The sequence below is a fragment of the Sphaerodactylus townsendi genome, linkage group LG06, assembly GCF_021028975.2.
Source record: "Sphaerodactylus townsendi isolate TG3544 linkage group LG06, MPM_Stown_v2.3, whole genome shotgun sequence".
Lineage (NCBI taxonomy): Eukaryota > Metazoa > Chordata > Lepidosauria > Squamata > Sphaerodactylidae > Sphaerodactylus > Sphaerodactylus townsendi.
In genome coordinates this window covers 132,879,292-132,902,136 of record NC_059430.1, presented here as the reverse complement: position 1 = coordinate 132,902,136, position 22,845 = coordinate 132,879,292, and the positions used below count along the sequence as shown (strand labels likewise).

Here is a 22,845-nt window from a genome sequence, read left to right as displayed (position 1 = left end):
GGCCCCCGAATGGCACAGTGTGTGTGTATGTGTGCCTGGACTGGCAAGCCTGCAGTGGCTGCTTTGATGGGGCTTATCAGGCCCACAAGCCAGTTGAGGCAACCCCTCCTGGCGCTGAAGGGGGTTTGCCTCAGCTGGCTTGTGGGCCTGATAAGACCCCTCAAGGGACTGTACCCATCCCCCCCCCACATGTTTGACACCTGTGTCCTCCTACAGGGTCATTTTAAGTTGGCTGCCACTTGGCAGCCCTTTTCTCTACCTCCAATAAAATGGCCCTCAGGCTAGAAGCGGACTATAAAAACAACTACAAAAGTGCAACTGCATGACTTGCCATGTGCTCAAAAATACTGGTTGGTTGAAGTTGGGAATGTATTTCCCCCATGGTTATCTGCAGGTAGACAAATGTTCCTGAGGACTGGAAAATGCTTGCCTGTGCGGCAGCTAGCAAGTGTGCTGATGACCCCTGGAAGCAGTGGAGAGGTGACTAGATGAAGGGGATGCTGAATCAATTTGGGCTGTGATGTCCAAACTGATAGTCTGCGTTGGTCGCTCAGGAGAACCTTGTGAATCCTAATGGGCAGAGGGTTTGCTTCTCAGGGGTGGGTCATAAATTGTGGTCCCCCGGGCCTCTTCTTCAGGGGTTCCTTGTCTGTGTCCTACCTGCCTGCTGGGTTAACCTAGACTGTTTAAGATGGCACTTGATGGATTTTTAGAAATTGGCCCCAGTGTGGTGTAGTGGTTAAGAGCAGCAGAGGTATGGGTTTGATTCTGCATCAGCGGCCTCTACTTGGAGAACTGGGTTCTGTTCCCCGCTCCTCCACATGAACCCTGCTGGGCTTGCTTGGGCTAGTCATGCACAGTGGGGTCTCTTCCAACTCAATGATTCTATGACTTGACCTGCCTGCTTTATGGTGGGGAATACAACTTTATCATGGAGTTATTTTTTTATGTGATGACACCAGTGGTGAGGTTTCGGTCCACATCTTCTGTTTTTTTTTACATCGAAGTGAAAATGCAGGAGGCCAATTTCCACTGTTTATTCCCATACCCAGGTTTGGCTTTCGATAATGTGCTTTGTTTCCCTGTGTGGTGTTTTATCAGCACCCCAAAAAGGAAACAGCTCTCTAAATAAATATATTAAAACTGTCTGGCTTCCTTGGGATGGCACAATACTTGGGGGTGGGGGAACATGGTTGGTGGCTGCTTTCATGGATCTGGCCTTTCCATTAAGCATTAGTGTAGCACAGTCAGTGTTCAAAGCAGTTCAGATAGATTTTGGTATAATCCTTGCCACAGCCCTGTAAGGTAGGCTGGTTCTGCTACCTCTGTATTACAGATGGCTGGCCGGCCTAAGAAGTTTATGGCAAAAGCGAAATTTTAATTGGGGATCTGTTTCCTGGATTTGTTTCTCTTGGTCACATTTTTTATCCTCCCTTTTATGATTCTGTTCTCCTCTAATGTGTTTTCACAACAGCCCTGTGAAGGAGGCTAAGCAGAGAGAGAGTCAACCTGCTGCCAGTGAGTGAGAGATTTGGGCAGTTCATGAGGTTGGGCGAGTACTGAAGAGAAAGGGGGCGGAGTGCATGTCAAAGCATCTGATACTTCTCAAGCCTTCCCTTTGGCTGATTCCGCATGGGTCAAAAACAGTGGTGTGAAAACAGTATAAACCCTTTTACACCGTTTTAAACCCTTTTGCACAATTTTCACACCGTTTTCACACTGCTGTTTTTGGCCCATGCGGAATCAGCCTTTGATTCCATGATGTCTGGTGGCTGGTGGTTCCTGCCTTCTCCCCCCCCCCCCCCCAAAAAAAAAAAAAAAAGGATCTGTGTGGGTAGAAAACAAACAGGAGGAGGAGATGGTATTTTTATATCTGAGCCTCAAGTTCTGCACAGCCTTATGTTCTAATTTTGAGTTTTTCAGAACAGAAGGATGAGTGGCTCTTTGAACATCTATGCTAGAGAAGGGAGAAAATTGCCCATCTGTTCATCATTCAGTTTTGGGTGTTGGTGCGTTGCAGGGATGGGGGGGGGGCAGCTCTTGCCTGCATCCTCTGTGTTACCCTCCACTCCATGAATGGAGGCTGCTGATTCAGTGGCAGAGATGGCTGCCTTGAAATGGGACTGACACTTATTTACTTAGCACCGTCTACTAAAACAGCACTTTAAAATTTAGAAGTGTAAAATATAGTAAAAAATGAACTACAAAGGCAAGTGAAAAGAAGCATGGTTGTGCATTCATGAAAGCTAAAAAAAGCTAGCCTCCAAGGGAGTAAATGCATACAAACGAGCAGATGAAAAACCATAATTATTTGTAGAGCTTGCCAAGTTACGCAGATGCTTGGAAGTCTTTTTCCACTGTCCTGTGGAGCAGTAGAAGTCCAGCAGGGTTGGTCTTAAATGCCAGTACTAGAACCCACCCCTGGCTGTCTTGGTGACTTCTGGCCATCTGCAGTCTGAGCCAATATTTGGACGTTGTATTTGTGGGATATATATCCTGTCTTGTGGTTGGACGAGGGTCTCCAACATAGTTTCCAAGGGTGCCATAATGCCCACTCACCCTTTTTCAGAAAGTGGGAAGGGCTAGGGGAGGCATGTCCCCATAGGGGTTCTGATTGGGTATGCAGATCAAAAGGCCTCTGGCTTAAATGTTGAGAGTTGTGTGTAACCTCTCTCCCTGGCCTTTCTGGCTGGCTAGCTGGCTCCGTCTCCTATGGAAGCCATTTTGTGGATGTGTCCATCATTGTGTTTCAAAATTGGAAGGGATTTTCAGAATTGTGCCCACATCCAGATTTTCAGAATTGTGCCCACATCCGCAAAAATACTGGGGGCCCAGGGTCTAGGACAGGTCTGCAACCTGCGGCTCTCCAGATGTTCATGGACTACAATTCCCATCAGCCCCTGCCACCATGGCCAATTGGGAATTGTAGTCCATGAACATCTGGAGAGCCGCAGGTTGCAGACCCCTGGAGAAGGAAAAGAGTGTCATTTTAAGGCTCTAAGAGTATAATTTTAAAACTCTAAATGTATTGAAGACAAAAATACTCAGAGTTCATTGGACTGTCGGTAGGTCTGTAGTCTGACATTCTGAAACTGTTTTCTGGCCAAGCGCTGCTCCAAATGTTAGGCAGCAAGGCCATAACATATCATAAAACAATAATTAAATGTCAAAAACATTGAAACCCTAAAAACAATGTGAGATAGGCCAGTGGTACTAAAAGTTACAAGTTTAGCCCAGTAGAAACACATTTAAGAGCAGAGAAATTTCTAGCAGTTTCTGAACTGACGTTGAGGTAGAGTTTCCTGACGGAAGGGGCAAGCTGGGAGTTTAGCGTCTGTCCTCCTTGCATTGTTTGGCCTTCTGGGCTCTTGGTGCAAGCAGCTCATCCACGATTAGGTTTGCCTGAACAATCTTTACAGTTGCCAGGAAGACTGGGCCTCGGTTCTTATTATTTGGACAGGATTGTGTGTGTTGGAATTTCACTCCTTGAGGAAGAAAAACAAATCCAGCATCCTCTCTGCTCAGCTTTATGAGTGGTCCTTCTTTTGACAGGTAGTTTATCCTGGAAAGGTGTGGCGTGGGTTCTACTCTGGTAGCAGAGTGGCCAGGGTGGTGTGGAGGGTAGAATGTTATAGCAGGACAGAGACACCTGGGTTCAAATCCTCTCCCAGTTATGAAGATTCTGGGTGGCCTTGGGCCAATCACACATATTCAGCCTCACTTTCCTCACAGGGTTGTGTGCAAATGCATGTGAAACTGCCTTATACTGGCCCCTCCCCAAGGAAGAGGAAAGAAAATACCCTGCCCTGGAGGGATGGCTGGATTAAATATATAGCATGAGGCTGGATCGCAGGTGTCTCTTCTGGGAGCCAAGAACCCCCTTCCCCCTCCACCTGGTGCTTGAAGAGGCATTGGTCCATCCCATTCCTTTGAACAAAAGGGGCACAGAATGGGAGACTTGGATCCGCTAATAGAGGGTGAGGAATCTCTGCTTTCTCCTTCCCAGCTTCTCTCCTTGAGAACAGTTAAAATGCATTTAAGATTCCTTAAGCCATTTTTGTGGTGTAACAAAATACTTCCAAAGCCCTCTTCCCTACTGTTCATCAGCCAAAGGCGAAGGTGCCCCTTGGCCTGATACCGTCTGGTGTTGCCTCTGATCTGCTGAACAGTAGAATTCACAAAAGGAAGGAAGGAAGGCTCAACTATCACCAAAGCTCATCTAACAGTTGCAAACCATTTTCTCAGCCAGCTGTGTCCCAAGTGCCCGGATTCTAAATTAATTCTGCTGTTAGTGCCTTGGAACAACCTTTTCTGCTCTGGGCTCTCCTTGCAGTGGCTGTTTCTGGGTGCCCCCGGGGCATTTCCTGGGCAAGCTGCAGTGGGAAGAATCCTTGGGGCCAGGCATGTGGGCTGAAGGAGGTTTTCTGAAGGAAAACTTAGTCCTCTCTTTCGGCATTCGCTGACCTTGTGATGGTCTCTTGGAAGATTCTGCTAGGCCTGGATGGTGTTTTTAGTTTCTTTTCCTAGGCCAACCACCTCTTTCTCTTTCAGATCCCTCTCAAAAAAATTTATCCACTTACCACCAACTTAAACTTACCACCAACATTTTCTCTCAACTCTCTCTCTCTCTCTCTCTCGTGTGTGTGTGTGTGTGTGTGGTGTACTCACACAGGCCTACGATGGAATGAGCAGTCTGTGTTTTGCTCCATCACCATGATACAGAGTGACAGAAGAGGTGCAGTAATCTGTCCGCTTGCTAAACAGATTATTTGACGCTGACGTAGGAGGAGAAAAGCGGGGTCCAGTCACTGGGACAAGGCGCTCGGCAAAGATGTGTGTCTGCTGGAGTGGAAGGGCCAGGCAGGTGGTGTTGACTTGAATTTGCTGCATAAGCTGGTGACATCCGTGGTTGGAAAATGCTGGTATATGTAATACCACGAGTTGTTAATGTAGCCAACAAGTAGAAATTTCAGACACAGTTTCTACTTTCATAATCACCCAACCCAGAGCTTGACTGCATTCGGATGCTGTGACAAACCTCTTCTTGAGTGGTAGAAATGCATCTTCTTTGCCTGCTGGTGCTCTTCTTCCTCCCTGTGTACATGGAGTGTGTTTGAAAACTTCTTAACTTGGAAAAGCTTCAGTCAACTTGCTAAAACACCTGGACTCATACGTCTGAGTAAATGGGAGCTTTCTCTCTCACAGAGTAAGACTGTCAATTGTGGTTTAATCCTAGTTTAGAATTCCCCTTGAAGGGAGGAGACCAACTCCAGTTTGCCCAGCTGCTGGATTGCACTGCCGCAGCAAACTGGAGTCTGAAGGCTTCCCAAGCCCGGCCTCTTTCAGCTTTGCCTCCACGCCGCCGTGTTCTTGGGAGGAGAGAGCGGGATGCACGAGCACAAAAATAAGCTGCATTCTTGCTGGTCACAAATGAACAGGTTTGTCGTGTTGTCTGAAGACAGCTATGCATTCCTGAACATTTTCAGTGGCTCTGATTGGGTGGTTTACATTGTGACCTTGAAAGGCAATTAGAGTTTGGAATGCTGGAGCTGTTTGAAGCAATGGGTGCTCTGGGGAGACCTTGTTAACAAGGCAAATAAGCAAAAAATGCCTTGGAGGAGGAGAAAATAAGAGGGAACTTGTAAGTACTTAGAGTGAATAGGACCAGGCAGTTGGCAGGAGTGATTTTAATAGGGGAGAATTGGCTGGAAATGACTCTCATTATGAGTGGCTTGTATTATAGCTGTTGCTGCAAGATGAAGTGCCCTGGAAAGGAGAGGTGTGGTGAGAAAATAAATCTTGGTAATAACAGCAGGAAGTGAGAAAGAGCAACACGGTTTGGAAATGAGCAAAAGATCCAGGTGAGTTGGATCTAAAAATTAGGCAGTCTTGCCTTGAATCTTGGCTGCTGCAATTTGGTTCCGATGTTACAGGGCAGGGTACAAAGCTCTGTCACTGTGTCTGTGCCTCTGGTTTAGAGGTGGAAACGGAGTGGTGCCAGTGCCCACTGCTGTTTGTGGTAGGCAGACATTTGGCTGTCCCTTGGGAGGGCCTGGGTCCTTCTCACCTGAGGGGCCTCATCTTCTGAAAGAGGCAGGAGCTTCCTGTGGAATCCTGAAGTCCCACAAATTGAGAGACCCACTGCAAAGTCTGCCTGATGTTCTTTTCTGCCCTCCCACACACTTGCTTAGCAGAGAGGTAATTGTGGTAAACAAAATAAAAGACTAATTAAGGGTCTTGCATAATCAGTTTGCAGCTTAATTAGCACCAAATAGTGCTTGCTGGCTGGAATGTGGCTGCTGCAAACCCTGGGACATTTGAGTCTGTCATTGGGCACCTGAGAGCTCCCATGAAACAAGAAGTGAAGCTTGTGACCAAGGACCCTCCAAGGGCCTTCATTTGCTTTCAGTGGCTTGAGAGGTTTGATATTTGAAGGATCCTTCAAGTGCTGTTTATTTATTAGGGCTTGTAGCCAACAGATTTCTGCTATTGGAAGGAAGCGTGGGTGTGAGAGGGTTTGGGGTGGGGATTCAGGAGGGGGCTACACTATCCCCTTCTTGCGACAGACCTTTCTGCTATACCTTGTGCTGTTTCTGGGAGTCCCCTCAGTTGTCGGGCCAGGGATTCTAGGGCCGGAGTGACCTGCTTGCAACACCCAAGAACCCGCTTCGGCCACTCTGCCCCTGCCTGCTGCAGCTCACTCCAGTTCCAGAATCCCTGGCCCCAGGGCTGAGGGGACTAAACAGCACGAGGCATAGAGAGAGCTTCTTTGTGGTTTGTTACCCAAACACTGGCCTGATCCTCTGCTTTTGCAGTATGTATTAAATGTCTTTATATTGCTCTCATGATCTTAGTTTTGAAGATGACTTACAAGTCATACAATCATAGAGCTGGAAGGGACCGCAAGGCTCAGTGTTTCAGTGGCTGGGTGGGGGCTCTCACTTGGTTTTTCCTCCCTGGACAAGCGTTCTCTTCAACTCTGTGATGAGGCAGTGGGCGTACAGCCACTGTTCTCAGGCTCTAGGTGGGATGCCTGAAGACTCTGGTGTGGGACCTGCCTGCATTCCTGGCATGCCTGTTTTCCTAGTACTCCCTTTTGTCCCCACCTCCCTGTGAAGATCTGTCAAGCTCTTTGGCTGAGTGAATGCTGCTAAATTGGTCAGGCCTGTTTGCATCTCCCAGAGCTTCTGATCTCCTGCTCTCTCTCAGCAGACAGCTGCTTTGTGTGTGTGTGTGTGCTCATGCATGCATGCTGATTGCTGTTTGATGCCTGTACCCAATCGTCAGTCCGGTCCCCCCCATCCCCCCCAGTTGCTAGGAAATCACGAGGCACCTGGCCCTGCAACTGGGTATGGAGTGAGTGTGTAAGTTCACCCACCAGCACTAAAGTTCTCCTTGGAGCAGAGCCACTCTGTGTTCCACTTAGTTCTTTGGTGGGGTTGAGGCAGACTATTTCAGCCATCCTTGTTTGAAGCAAGAAGTTGATGAGGCCGGCTTGCTCAGGCTGGGAGCAGCTCCCAAGGCAGCCTGTGTGAGAGAGATTCCAGAGACAGCTTTGTGTACCCATCTTACTTTTCAGAAGGAAAAGTAGCTCCAGCTCCAGCAGCTGATGAAAGAGATCTTCTTGGAGAACCTGGCTGCCATTGCTGGTTCAATGGCTGAGAGGTCTGCATTTGGCCCCAATCAACTTGAAGTGATCCGTAGGCACTCCCACCCCCTCCCCCCCAAAGCTGTCTTTGTCAATAGCTACTGTCCTGGCTCAAGCTCTGTCCAGTCCCAGCTTTTGGCCCGAGAGCTGGCAAGACCCCAAGATGCCTTTCCTGGCTGCCAGTACAGATCCCATCTGTATACGTGTGATATTGAGGGAGGGGTGTGTGTGTTTTCTACCCCAATGCGTTTGGTTTTACACTGAAATCCATTTGCCAGTTGCCTGCCACTTTGTGATCTCTGGGAATTTCAGCATCCTGAATAATTTGGTACCCTCAGCTAACGGTGTTTTGACTCTGGATCTTTTGCAGTCAAATTAAATACTGTGATGCTGTGAGTGTCTTATACTAGGTGGCATTGGGGCAAGCAACCCTCCTCCCTCACCCATCAATCTGGTCACTACACACACTTAATGATGACTAAGATGGTCTAGTAGGTTTAAAGCAATTGAATTCAGGTACAGTATCATCCATAAAAAGGTTTGCAAGTGGAATGCACCGTTGAAATGGTAGACTGCAAAGCACCTCCCCCCAAGCAGTTGTGTGGGGAAGCCAGCGTGGTATAGTGGTTAATGGCAGATGGATTCTAATCTGGAGAACCAGGTTTGATTCCCCACCCCTCCACCTCCGTTTAGTGAACTAGATGTGTTTCCACACTCCTACATTCCTGCTGGGTGACCTTGGGTTAGTCACAGTTCTTTGGAACTCTCTCAGCCCCACCTACCTCACAAGTTGTCTGTTGTGGGGAGAGGAAGGGAAAGGAGCTTGTAAGCCACCTTGAGTCTCCTGAACAGGAGAAAAAGGTGGGGTGTAAATCCAAACTACTACTACTACTACTCTTCCTTCTCCTTCTCCTCCTCCTCCTCCTCCTCCTCCTCCTCCTCCACCACCACCACCACCACCACCACCACCACCACCACCACCACTACTACTACTTTGGTATCTTAGGAGGCATTAGCTTCTTGGAAACCTGAGCATGCTCAGAGAAGGAGGTACGTCCCAGCCTTCAGATTGCTTCCCTGTTCAGTATTGCTCCAAACTGTCCCCCTCTCTCTCTTCAGCAGAATTTTACTCTGGATTCCAGAGGGAAGAGAAGGTCTGGGTAGGATCTTTGGGGGTGCTGCTTGTCCCACCTTTCTGGGTTTCTTTTTAACTGCTTCTCTGTCATACTGCCCTCACTATCGGGGGGCGGGGGGTTGGTCTTCAATTTCCTGGCTGTGGCAATCAGGATTCTTACTAATGTCCACTTCCGGATCCTGTGTTGTCAAGCCAGTCTTTGTGGTATACGCAGTGGTGGGATTTAACAACAGTTTCTGGTGGTGGTTTAAAATAATTTAACAATTGGTTGTTTACAAGCACCATTTTAACAACCGGTTCTGCCGAAGTGGTGTGAACCGGCTGAACCCCACCACTGGGTATAGAACATAGAGTGACTTGGGTGGGGGGAGTTGCCTTAGCTGGCTCACAGACCTGATAAGTCCTCTCAAGGTCCTCTACAGTGCTGTTCTGGGACCAGCCAAGACAAGCCACCTAACCCTGGAGCCCAGCCAGGCCAAGCCATATTTACGTCATATCCAGCCCTCGCAATAAGTGAGTTTGACATCCCTGCATTAAGCCCCTTTGAATGAATGGCAGCAGCACCAAAGGGCATTTGGAGGGGAAGTCGTGTCTGAGAGAGGATGGTGCTCCTGCAGGCTGCATTTGACTGGTCTCCCTTGGCTGAAGTTTGCTTCTGGGTCCCCCAGCTGTGCCTGACTCTGCAAACAGCCACCCCATCTGACCCAGCTGCTTTGAGCAAGTATTTCAGTTTATCTGCCCCATTAGTGGGTCTTGGAGAGATGAAAACTGAAAGCCCGCGCAGCAGTAGCAAGTGGAAAAATAACTGGACAGACTAAATTAAATTTGGGAGGCCCACAAGAACAAACAGCAGGGGGGAAGCGCCCCCCCCCCCCCAGCAGGCCCTTGTATTCTAACATTGCTTTAATGGCGTGACCAAGTCTAGGGGTTAGAGTTTGTTGTTACTTGTTATTAATTTGGAATTCATAGGCTTGTAATGCAGCTTTTCTTGTGGTTGTTGTGGGCTTTCTGGGCTGTGTGGTATATCTTGTTCTGGTATATCTTGTTCCCAACATTTCGCCTGCATCTGGCGTCTTCAGAGGCTGTAGCACACTTCTTTCTATGAGACACCTCTGAAGATGCCAGCCACAGATGCAGGTGAAACGTTAGGAACAAGATCTACCAGACCACGGCCACACAGCCCGGAAAACCCACCACAACCAGTTGAGTCTGGCCGTGAAAGCCTTTGGCAGCTTTTCTTGCTTTTGATACTTATTTTATTTAAAACATTTATTAGCCCACTTTCTACCTTATAGAGTTCAGCACAGCTTAACATTGAAATAAAATACATAAATAAATCACATCAAAGTACATAAAACCAAAATTTACAATCACAGTGTTGAACTGTTTTAATCAAATGTAGTCCTCAATAAAACCATCTTCAACTGCCTCCTGAAGATTGACAACGAAGGCACGGGCACACCTCCTTAGGCAGGATGTTCTATAACTGTGGGGTTGCGACTGAAGACTGAAGTGAGAACTTGTGTTCCCCTGTTGAACTCCTTTGATTGTTAAGACAGTGTGTGTGTGTATGTGTCTTCCTGTGCTCTTAATTCCCAGGCAGAAAACTATCAGAGAAGACAGTCCTTCAGATCCACTGGTCCCAAGGCAGGCTGGCTGTCCCGTTCCCTCTCACAGCTTTGCAGCTCAATGTGTATTGTGAGCTTGTTCTCCGTTTGTGTGGTCACCATTCCTCAGAGTGGGCAGTGGTGGCTGAACCCCCCCCCCCCCCCCCGGCACATTGATCGCTTTAATTCTGCCTCCACAAAACCATCCTGATGGCTGAAATGAACTTGCTTTGATTGTCGTCAGTGGGAATATTCTTTGTGGAACACCATAATGCTGCATTGTCATACGCTCCCTGCGGGCATCCTGTTTATATGAAAAGCTGTCTCAAGAACCATCAGTGGTGGCGTGTAGGGGAGAGATGTTTAAATTAAAACAATGTAAAAGACACGTACAGCTGGGAAGAAGGTTTTCCTCAGAGAGTAGATTATTTAAAATATGTTAGTTCTTCCTTGCCCCCTTCCACAGCCACGAGAGGCTCACAAAATCCATCAAAATGCACCTAGTTACCAGCATCTGGACAGCTGTTGAGGCCCACCTGCTGCTGCGCTGTTGTTCTTCCAGGTGGCAGTTCGTAAAAGCCCCCCCCCCCCCCCCCGTAACTTGCCAGACTTTGATTCAGCCAGGTGTTCTCCATATCTGTGATGCTGGGGCAGTTTCCTCCCGTCCAACTTGGGAACAGCTATTGGAAGCATCGGCCTCTCAGAGAGTAGTCGCAGTAAAATGTGGGGATTGTATAGTGGTGGCCATGACTTTAGCTGTGCGCTCTGGAGAGGGCCCAAGTGTCTGTCTGAGTCACCAAGGTTATCCTTAGACTGGAATGTGGCACTTGGGGAAACTCAGCCCTGCTTGAAGCTGCCCCCTAAAGATGAACTTGTATTGAAAGACACTCAGTTAGCTGGAGGCCTGGTCTCGTTCATTCTGACAGCAGCCCTGTGAGGTAGAGCTCCTTTTGGACAGATGAGGCAAGTAATTGACCAAGTCCTGCTGTGTGTAGATCAGATCCTGTGCACTGGTTCTGCTCACAGAGTTGTCTTCCTCTCACATAGGGTTTCTCTGCCCTTTGGAACCTTTGGCACAGTGTGGATACTGTCACAAAATGGCTTCCAAAGGGGGCAGAGCCAGTCACAAAATGGCTTTTACATCTTTTCTTCAATCCTTGTGCTGTGGTGGCAACAGTTTCCAAAGCAACCTCTTCAAAGTACAGCCAATCAGAAGTCTTGCTGGACTTGCTGGGCCTGCACCCGGGAATTGTTGACGGGCATCATGCCTCCCACAGGCACCTCGTTGGGGACCCCTGCTCTAACCGGAGGTGGGACTCCAACCCTGGACCCCTGCTTAAGTAGCATTTGGACTCCAGGTCTTGGAAGTCCAGTATTCTGCCCAGATTAGCTTGTGTGATCCAATACATGCCAGCTGGGTGACCTTGGGCCAGTCACAGTTCTTTGGAGCTCCCTGAGCCCCACCTACCTCACAAGGTGTTGTTGTGGGGTAGGGGTAGGGCAAGGAGATAGTAAGCCCCTTTGAATGTCCTTACAGGAGAGAAAGGGGGGATATAAATCCAAACTCCTGCTCCTGCTCCTTCTTTTTCTTTTTCTTCAGAAGGGGTAAAAAAACTGAAACTAAACTGAAACGGCAGCTCCTATGGAGGGTTCAAGGGGACCTGTTGGGCACATTCTTATGGTGTTGCCCCTGCAGCTTTTCCAGAACCTTCCTACACTTGCAGCTGAAGGGCGGCAGAACCAGCAGCTGATGGTTGTAACCGATTAAGGGTAGTCTGGGAAGGCACCTTCTGGAAGAAGCCTCCTCACAGCTGGCATAGTCCCGCTGCCTCTAACAGGGCCCGGCTCCCACCCCTTCAGGGAACAGGGGGTCTTTGTTGCTGGCCCAAGAGGGTGGTCACTCGGTGCCTTCCGCCCCCTTACTCCTCAGTGAGGTGTTTTATTTTACCCAAACCCCAGCTGGTGCCTAATGCCCTGCACAGCACAGCGCAGCAGTTGCAGAATGGGGTCTACCAGGTTGCCCTCCAGCAGGGCAAGTCGGAAGTGGGTGCGACTGCTCTTCCTCCCACCAGGCTGCTTCCACCCAAGGCACCTCTATGGAGTTAGGGAAGGCAGAGGATGGCAGGCAGGTGGGAATGCTTTTCCGAGACATGAAGGGATGCCTGGTGCAGGTTGGACCCGGAGATCTCTTGGAATTATAACTTATCTTCAGATTACAAGGGCAGTTCTTCTGGAAACAGTGACAGCTCTGCAGCCTGGGCTCTATTGCCCTAAATCCCATTGATGTCCCTCCCTAGGAGGAGGAGGGGGGAGGGGGGCCATCCCCAGGTGCGACCGCTGCAGCCGTGGCAAAGTGCTGTCTGCAAAAGAACCTGATCCACTGCTGAATGAATGGGGCCAAGGAACGGAGGTTCTCCTGGGGTGACATTGCAAACTGTTTCTTGTGGCTTTCTGGGTGAATCCTCACAGGCTCCCTCCCTTGTGTATTTTCTTCAGGGTAATGTAAAGATTAGCTGTTTGGAGCATCTTGGCCATGACTGATTAATGGTTGTTAATGGGCTATTGCCCTGGTCAACAGATGCTGCTGTGGAAGGTGTGCCTCCTCCTCGATGGGGAGATGGGAGGTGTGGCTCTCGAGTGTCTCGGGCATTCCAGTTTTCCCAACCTCCATTAATTCAGGGCTGGAGCTGAGAAAAGTCATGATTGGAGGAGACCCCCTAAACAGCAGCCCCCAAAGTCCCTCTCAGAAGAAGCAGTGATTGAGCAGGCCAAAAACTCAATTCCCCTTTTTTGATGTCGCTGTTAGATCCCTTTAGAAAGTATTTTTGCGGCAAGAGAAACTGCTCACCAAACACAATATAAATGAAGAGTGGAGGGCCAGTTGTATTTGACAGGACCATATATGCCAAAATTCCCCACTCTGCTCTCTCTTCCGACACCATTTTGGCCATAAATAAAAAAATTTTTCACTTCTTTATGGCCTGCCTTTCTCCCCAGTGGGGACCCAAGGTGGCTGGCACACTTCTCCTCCACTGCACTGTGTTATCACAGCAACCCTGCTCACCACACCCGAGGGTGTGCGACTGGCCCAAGGTCACGGCAGAGCTGGGATTCAAACTTGGGACTCCTGGATCCTAGCCTGACATTCTAATTGCCACGCCATAGCTGGTTGTCCCACCTGGGAATGAGTGAAAGCTGGTCGTCAATGAAACGCTTTTGTAAAAATAGGACGGGTGTTTGTAACTTTTACATTGTGTGTTAAATTATGTGTTTTCTGTACTCTGACCTTTTGCAAAGAAGGGGGGGGGGGGAGTTCTCTGGTGTGCCTGCGGTAAGAAGGCTTGTTTTTGGTCCAGAGTCCAGTAAGTGGCAGTTTACACTGGTGTGGAGTTGTGGGGCGGGGGTGAGTGGGTGGGGGGTGCAGCTGAGAATGTGAACCTTTTGCTTGGCAGTTCCTGTATCAGATGTCTGTCTACTTTGTTGTCCCACCCCCCACCCCTTTCCACTTGATGTTGACTCACCAAACACAGAGCTAGATTGGCTGCCTTTGTTTCAAAAACTGCTGCCTCATTGGCCCTGGTCCTGGTTTCTGTTAACCCCTTTCTGTCTGCTGTGGGGCTGGCAGGCGTGAACACAGCCCAGAGGCTGGGAGAAGGGAAAGCTGCCAGCAGGAACAGAAGCAAGGAAATCTTATGATCCCCCAGCTCATTAAAACCTAGCATGTAGAAACCCTTAAGACCCCAACACCTTGCTCAGCTGAGTCTGGGGCTTAGAGCAGCTTGTGCTTCTCAGGATGAAAACTCTTGTCCTGGAGAGCCTCGTTTGTTCTGTGTGGCTGCGTTCCAGCTGTAAAATCCTAATGTCTACAGACTGTTTGATACAGAAGGTTCTTACCCCCCCCCCGCCCCCACCCCAGCAGATGGACAAAAGACCTGCAGACATACCCAGCTAGACTTGCTTGCTGTATTTGTATCTCGCCCAAACTAACAAAATCAATTTCAACAGAGATAAATGTAAGATACTACACTTAGGCAGAAAAAAATGAAATACACAGATATAGGGGTGGGGACATCTGGCTTGACAACAGCACTTGTGAAAGGGATCTGGGAGCCTTAGTGAACCACAAACTGAACATGAGAGTCAGCAGTGTGATGCAACAGCCAAGAAAGCCAATTCGATTCTGGGCTGCATCAACTGAAGGCCAGTGTCTAGATCAAGGGAAGTAATAATATCCCTCTGTTCTGTATTGGTCAGACCTCACCTGGAATACCGTGTCCAGTTCTGGGCACTGCAATTCAAGAAGGATATTGAGAAACTGGTATGGGTTTAGAGTAGGGCGATCAAAATTGTAAAATGTCTGGATTCTGTGCCTTATGAGGAGCTACTTAGGGAGCTAGGTATGTTTAGTCTGGAAAAGAGAAGGATGAAGGTGACATGATGGTCATGGTTCAATATTTGAAGGGATGTCACATTGAAGATGAAGCAAGCTTGTTTCCTGCTGTTCCAGAGACAAAGACAAGGAGTAATGGATTCAAACTATGACAGAAAGGGATTCTACATAAACATTGGGAAGAACTTTCTGACGGTCAGGGCTGTTTGTCAGTGGAATTCACTGCCTTGAAGGGTGGTGGAGTCTCCTTCTTTAGAGACTTTTAACAGAGGTTGAATGTATGGAAAAGTGACGTAAATAACTAAATAGTTGTGAAGATTGTCAACTGTGTGTTAGATTTGGAAGGAGCACAGCCTCTTTCTGGGACTAATTGGAAGAGAACTATGATTGGTGAGTGAACTATATATAAGGCAGCACTGTGCTTTGCATTGTGAGACACTTGTCTTCGCACTGCCTGGCGAATCACTTTGTCTGAGAGAGCAACATCTCTGTGAACTGAATAAAGTAGGACCGCTTCTGTGAAGCTGAATTTCTGTGTGCGTCTCAGTTCCTGCTGCGTTCCAGTGTGTGTTGTGCAACTCTGCTATCTGGGGATTGAACCCCACTTCAGTACCACCACCCCTCAACAGTCCATCTGTGAAGGGTGCTTTGATTGTGTCTTTGTGCATGGCAGGGGGTTGAAATTGATGGCCCTTGTGGTCTCTTCCAACTCTGTGATCCTTTTATCATTCTCTTCTCTGTTTTATCCTCCCAACTATCCTGTGAGGTAGGTCAGGCTATGAATGTGACTTGCACAGTCTTCCATGGTCGGACCAGGATTTCCCAGGTCCTAGTCTAACACTTTACCTACTACATCATGCCAGCTCTCTATTGCAATTGGATGCTACTTTTTTTAGATTGTAAGAGGGGGTTCTGATGACATTCTTCTGCCCTCTGTGTGGTATGTCTAAAACTACCAGCGGCAGGGGTCACTGGCTGCTAGGATGATTCCCTTCCCCATTTGACTTGTCCACTCCCTGCATACCCTGTGGGGTTTGATCTGCAGACTTCTTCCACCTATGGTGGAGTCTTACTTTTCTGTAAGGAGCCAGAAGCCTCTGTGTATCAGAGGAAACTTCTTCCATTAATGAGACACATCCATAGGATCCAGCATCAAGTTGCTGAAGAAAGATTATTTTAAAAAATATTTCTTCAATCTGGCTACTAGATTTTGTGAGATTTTGTCTCAAAATAATACTCTCCACTTCGCTTTGGTGTACATGTTAGTTCCATCAAGTCGCAGCCAACGTGTGTCGTGGTTGGGCTAGGATCTGGGAGACCCACTGAGGGATCGCCACTCTGCCATGGAACCTTGTGGGATGACTTAGGGCCAGTTATGCTCTCTCAGCCCAACCTACCTCACTGGGCTGTTGTGAGAATAAGATGGAGGAGAGGAGAATTCTGTCACCTGCTTTGGCTCCCACTGGGGAGAAAGGTGGAATATAAATGAATTAGATAAAAGATCGTGATCCGTCAGGGTTTTCTAGGCAAGAGGTTTGCCAGTGCCTGTTTCTTTGGTCTCCCATCCAAGCACTGACCCGAGCAAACCCTGCTTAGCCTCTGAGATCTGATGAGATTGGACCGGCCTGGGCCATTTGGGTCAGGGCACATATTAGTACCCACCCTAAATTCCTGATTTTTGTATTGTTGCATACGTTCTTAGTATAGTTGAGCTGACACCTTCGTCCCCCTTTAGAAATTGACATTTGTTCTTCATGGAGAAAATTTCCTGTAATAGATTTTTTAAAATAAGGAAATGTTCTAAAGGAGTGTTGTGGGGTTTCTGAGCTGAACGGCCATGTTCCAGTAGCATTTTCTCTTGACGTTTCACCTGCAGGTGAAGCATCAGGGGAAAATGCTACTGGAACATGGCCATACAGCCCGGAGACCCCACAACACTCCAGTGATTCCGGCCGTGAAAGCCTTCGGCAGTAAGTGTTCCAATGTTCTCTATGTTGGGATCTTTTCCCTTTGTATTCTTTGTTGCAAGAGCTCAGAGCACCTTCCTCCTACAACACTCCTACAGCTCTTCCTCCTACGACACCCCTCCCTTCCCCCAGTCCCCGCTGCTGCCTGTTGTCTGATAGGTTTAGACTCTGTTCCCAGTACTGGCAATTCTGCCAAGTGAAACTGAGCTAACAGAAAGGCCAAAGTCTCAGTTTCGCTGGATTGCTATTTCCGATTGGGTAGGGTTACCACCTTCCTGAGATGGGAGGGTCTGATGGTGTCTATATTCATGCCTATTAACACATGCAAAGGGGTCTCTGGCTGCCGAGTGAGCAGCCTCAAACCTTCCAGGTGGGCAGGCTGGTGGACTGAGAAGATCAGAGGCGCGCAGACAAAAGGTGTTTTTGTGCCCTACTAGGCAGTACCAGCTCCTCCCCTCGGAAAATGGCCAGAAGAAGAGGAAATACTTTGAGACTAAAATGGCCACCTGTGACAAAGAAGAAGGCGTTTGGAGATCAGATGACCCTGTCCTCGCTCATGTGCTTGCGTGTGTTTGCAGGGTCATGGGTCTCCCCTGTACTCTTGAGGGGCATTGCAGAGAGGAAGGCAATTGATGACCAAGTATTTTCAGTGCTTGGGGAAGGGCCCACTTTGACTGGCAGGCCCCAAAAGTGGGGGAAGTGGGCCTGTTGGGTTACTGGCCAGAAGGCCTGCAGTTTTGAGGGGGCCAACTCTCTCCAGTCGAGGCAAAGGGAAATATTGATAGGCGTTGTCAAAGGCTTTCACGTTCGGAATCACTGGGGTGTTGTGGGCTTTCTGGGTTGTATGACCGTGTCCCAGTAGCATTTTCTCCTGACATTTCGCCTGCATCTGTGGCTGGCATCTTCAGAGGATCTGGCAGTGTCATTTCCTGTAGTCCATCCAAGCAGAGTGAAAACCGGAAAACCTACAACACCCTACTAGGAATATTGATATTTTTGAAGGCTTTTACAAATGGAGTTAAATATTTGTTGTGAGGTTTTTGGCTTATGTAGCCATGAGTATTGTGAAGAGAGTATTTTATTCTGTTGTGTTACTTGTAACTTAAGTACATCATATACAGACATGTATATGCCCATACATAAATCATATGTATTTAGGACAGATTACAAAAATACGCAATGAGCTGTTTGAAAAGGGCCCCCCATTTCTCATCTGGCCTGGGCCTGTGACCAGCTTTGCACGGGCCTGTTGTTAGGACTTAATCTGATCTGCAACTGACTGCAGCTGATTCAAGTGTCGGGGGCCAGCTGTAGGGGTAGAATTGTGCAGTCTGGGTACCTACCACCAGCACCACCAATGGATTAGACAAATATTACAGGAAACTTTTTCAGTATTTGCCTGCAAGCGTCTGTCCAGTTTCTAGTAATGCTTAGCGTGTGTGTGTGTGTGTGTTTGTTTATTTATTCGATTTCTAAACCGCCCTCCCCCTAGGGGCTCAGGGTGGTGAACAACAATTATAAAACAACTTAAAAACATAACATAAAAACTGATTCGCAATAATAATAATAAAAACCGGAACCATATCTCGTCAGATGGCGTCATCCTCCCCTCCTCCCTACCTTTATGCCCAAAGGAGGCCAGATGAAATGGCAGCGATGTATTTAACCAGGCTGGCCAAATGCCTGGCGGAACAGGTCCGTCTTACAGGCCCTGCGGAAACTCTGCAGGTCCCGCAGGGCCCTGATCTCCCTTGGAAGCCTGTACCACCAGGTAGGGGCCAGGGCTTTAAAAGCCCTGGCCCTTGTAGAGGCCAGCCTGATAGCTTTAGGGCCAGGGATCACCAGAAGGTCCTCCTCTGATGAACGGAGAGGCCTAGCGGGGCGATATGGGGAGAGGCGGTCTCATAGGTATGCAGGTCCAAGGCCGTGAATGGCTTTGAAGGTCAAGACCAACACTTTAAACATGACCTGGAACTTGATCGGCAGTCAGTGCAGCAGGTATAGGACCGGAGTAATCCGGTCCCTGCTCGATGCTCCCATAAGAAGCCTGGCTGCCGCGTTCTATACGAGTTTCAATTTCCGGATCAAGGCTAAAGGCAAGCCCGCGTAGAGTGAGTTACAGTAGTCTAACCTAGAGATGACCGTTGCATGAATCTCAGTGGCTAGATCAGGACGGGAGAGGTATGGGGCCAATAGCCGTACCTGCCGCAGATGGAAAAAAGCTGACTGAGCCGTTCGGGTGACCTGGGCCTCCATTGATAGTACTGGGTCCAGAATCACCCCCACGCTTTTGGCGGATGAGGCCAGCTGTAAAGCCTCACCATGCAGCATAGGCAGGCCAAAGGACATAGGACACTCTTCCTGACCCAGCCACAGGACTTCCGTCTTTGTAGGATTTAATTTCAGCCGACTCGCACTCAACCAACCAGCAACAGTGTCCAAACAACACTGGAGATCCTCAGGAGCCAAAGACGGGCTGCCCTCCACCATAAACACGAGCTGCGTGTCATCCGCATATTGATGACACTGCAGTCCGAAACTCCGGACCAAACTTGCCAGGGGGTGCATGTAGATGTTAAAAAGCATCAGGGAGAGGATCGCTCCCTACGGCACCCCACAGACTATGGGATGTCGCCTGAAGTTCTCTCCCCCGACGCCACCTGCAGTCCCCGGTCTTGGAGAAATGAGGCCAGCCAACACAGGGCTGACCCCCTAACCCCAACACCAGCGAGGCGGTGGACCAAAAGGTCATGATCTACAACATCGAACGCTGCGGTGAGGTCTAATAACACCAATAATGCCGAACCGCCTCTGTCCAAGTGAAATTTGTCCACAACGGCGACCAACACCATCTTGGTCCCATGGCCAGCGCGGAAGCCGGACTGGAAGGGATCCAATACGTTTGCATCATCCAGGAACTGCTGGAGCTGATCCGCCACTGCTCGCTCAATTACCTTACCCAGAAACAGGAGGTTCAAAACTGGGCGATAATTGACTGGATCCCTAGGATCTAACGACGGTCTTTTCAGGAGCGGGTGGACCACTGCCTCTTTAAGCCGACCTGGGAAAACTTTCTCAAGGGAGCTGTTGACTATCTCCAACAGGTGGCTCCATAGCTCCTCCCTGCCAGCTTTCACCAACCAGGAAGGGCACGGGTCAAAAGAACAAGTGGTAGGTCATACAGCATCCAGCGTCCTGTCCACACCCGTTGGTTCAAGTAGGCTGAAATGGTCCAGACAAGGACCCAAAGATGGCCAAGGGGCCTCTAGTTCACTCACTGTATCAATTGTAGCGGGAAGGGATTGGCAGAGGGTCAAGACCTTGTGCATGAAGTAGTCCACAAATGCCTCACAGCATGACTTTTCCACATAAAGCATCAAGTTACTGGTCCACCTAACTCAATGCTGTCTCTTGGCTGGCAAAGACTCTCCAGGGCAGAGAAGGCCTTGCCCAACCCCAACCCCCTCTTCCCTGTGTGCTAAACCCAAGCATAGAGCTACCAGCCTCCGGGTGGGGCCTGGAGGTCTCCTGGATTTACAACTCATCTCCAGACTGCAAAGACCAGTTCCCTTGGAGCAGTGGCTGCTTTGGAGCATGTCAAACTCGTGGCCCTCCATATGTTATGGACTGCAGTTCCCATCATCCCCTTCCAGCATCATGCTGTCAGAGGATGATGGGAACTGTAGTCCATAACATCTGGAGGGCTGTGAGTTTGACACCTGTGGCTGAGGTACACACCCTCCCCAAGCCCCACTGTCCCCAGTCTCCACCCTCAAGTCACCAGAATATTTTCCAGCCTGGAGTTGGCAACCCTGTAGGACCTTCTGCATGTGCAGCACTGAGCCACAGCCCCTCTTCATTTTTGAAGTAGTGAAACTGCTTCACCTAGATCAGGGGTCGGGAACCTTTTCCCCTCAAAGAGCCATTTGGCTCACCACCAAATTTGGCTCACCACCCACCCACCCACTCGCTTGCCCCCCCCCGTCCGCTCCCCCGCCGACTTGCTCGCTCGCCCTCCCTCCCTCCCCCCGCGCGCTAGAGATGTGCCCGCAGAGGTGTAGCTGGGCAAAGCTGCGCCGAGCCGAGCCTCCGGAGTTCCGCTGGCCACCACTTACCTAATCCAGCAGTTACGATGGTGCTTTGGGGTGGCCGTGGCACAGGGATGGGGGTGTGTGTGAAAAAATGTGGAGGCTGCCATCCCCCCTCTGCCCCATGGAGTGGGGCAGTTTTCCCTGCTGGGGCAGGAGCTCCCACAGCAGGAGAGCAAGTGGCACCGAACAGGCCACCACCGCCATTCCCCTCTCTGCCCCATGGAGCAGGGAGCTGAGCCTTCTTCTCTGTGGGGCAGAGGGGGTCCTTGGCGCTCCCGGCTCCTGTGGCAGGAGAGTGCCGAGCTTAGAGGCTTCAGCGCCCCTTTCTCTCCCAGAGGGACTTCCTGAGAGGGAGAAAGGGGCGTTGCAGCCTCTAAACCCGGCGCTATGGGCTTGCTCTTTTTTTTAAGCTGAGAAAGGGACCTTTCTCCGTTTAAAAAAAAGCAAGCCCATAGCGCGGAGCTTAGAGGCTTCAGCGCCCCTTTCTCTCCCAGAGGGACTTCCTGAGAGGGAGAAAGGGGCGTTGCAGCCTCTAAACTCGTGGGAGCTTCGCCACTGATGTGCCCGCCCTGCTTCCTGCAGGGCGGGCGAAGAGTGGCCCGGCGGCTCGGCCTGCCCGGCCGCCGGGAGAGCGCCCACCCCGCAAGCAGCGGGGCGGGCGGGAGCCAAAGCCCGTGTCGCGGCCTCGCCGGCCGCGGGCTACAGATGTGCCCGCCCTGCTTCCTGCAGGGCGGGCGAAGAGGGGGCCGGCGGCTCCGCTCATGGAGCCGCAGAACAGCGGCGGAAGAGCCGCATGCGGCTCGCGAGCCGCAGGTTCCCGACCCCTGACCTAGATGATCATGGAATCCTTACAACAGTCCTGTAAAGTATTACCCTAACCTGAATGGCCCCAGGCTAGGCTGATCCCATCTGATCTTCAGGGTCAGCCCTGATTACCACCAAGGAAGCCCAGGGTTGCTACGCTGAGGCAGTCAGTGGCAAACCACTTCTGTTCATCTCTTGCCTTGAGAAATCATATGCCTGGCTCATAAGATGGCCCCCTTACCCTGATACAGCTGACCTGGCCTCCTGGAACCACACCACAGAATCATTGAGGCTAGACTGTGTCAGGATGAATCCTGTCAGCAGGACCAGGGGGGCTGACATGGGGGGGTTTGACTTCAAGTTGCTCGCGCCTCCCTTCTTCCTCTCTTCACAGGGTTCCCCGGACACAAGATCTTATCGCCAGGGAAGTGTGATCTGTTCCCAGGACTGGTTTCACTTTGAAGTGTAAAATGGGGAGAGCCATCTGGCGTGGGGTGGAAGGGGGACCAAGAGATATAGGGGTGGCAGATCTGAGCTGAGGCTCAGATCTCTCTTTTCTTGTGTACCTTACGCATCACTGGAATAAACAGCTTTGGAACGATCCAACAGTCTTTGTTATTTCCAGACCTGCAGGTCTGACAGACTGCTGTAATGCAGTGTACATTGGTCTTCCCTCAAAATCAACTCAGAATATCCAGTAAGTACAGAATCTTGCGGCTTGGCTGCTAAGTGCATGTTACGGGGCTGAATGTGAGGCATTGCCTCCATGGCCTTGGCCCCTTTTATCTGCACGACCGCCTCTTGCCCCATATCCTGCCAGGCCAACTTCACTTGTCTGCAGGACGTGTGCTTTCTTTGTTGTGGCTCCCACCCTGATTCTTCTTGCTTTCTGTAAACTGTGCAAAACCAAACTATTTAAGAGGTCTCCTCTGTGCAGGGATTTGGGTTCCATAGTACAGAATGTTCCATGTTGCCCATTTTACTATGTCTATTCTGCTTTGAGTTCCTGTGAGAAAGGTAGATTATAAATTACGTAAATCAGGGGTGTCCAATTCTGGCACTTCAGATGGCTGCAGGGGTTGATGGGAATTGTAGTCCATGAACAACTGAAGTGCCAGAGTTAAACATCCCTGATGTAAATAGATAAAAATAAACACAACACCCTCACCCCCCATGGGTTGCCATAAGTTAGCTGCAAGTTAA

General features: G+C 49.6%; 1 protein-coding gene across 3 annotated transcripts in view; it reads left to right on the top strand.

Annotated features, from left to right (window-relative positions):
• Positions 1–4,672: 4,672 nt before the first annotated feature.
• Positions 4,673–22,845, top strand: part of PAK4 (p21 (RAC1) activated kinase 4) — a 76,232-nt gene continuing 58,059 nt past the window's right edge. Inside the window, exons 1-2 of one of the 3 annotated variants that reach the window (XM_048499309.1) lie at positions 5,407–5,641; positions 5,744–5,861. Coding sequence is in view for 1 of the 3 variants with exons in the window: in XM_048499308.1 (XP_048355265.1) it covers positions 8,683–8,698 (16 nt within the window). In the remaining 2 variants the exon portion in view is untranslated. Of the gene's footprint in view, positions 4,865–5,406; positions 5,642–5,743; positions 5,862–8,675; positions 8,699–22,845 lie in introns of those variants that run through there. The other 2 variants (XM_048499310.1, XM_048499308.1) reach the window with 2 other exon arrangements.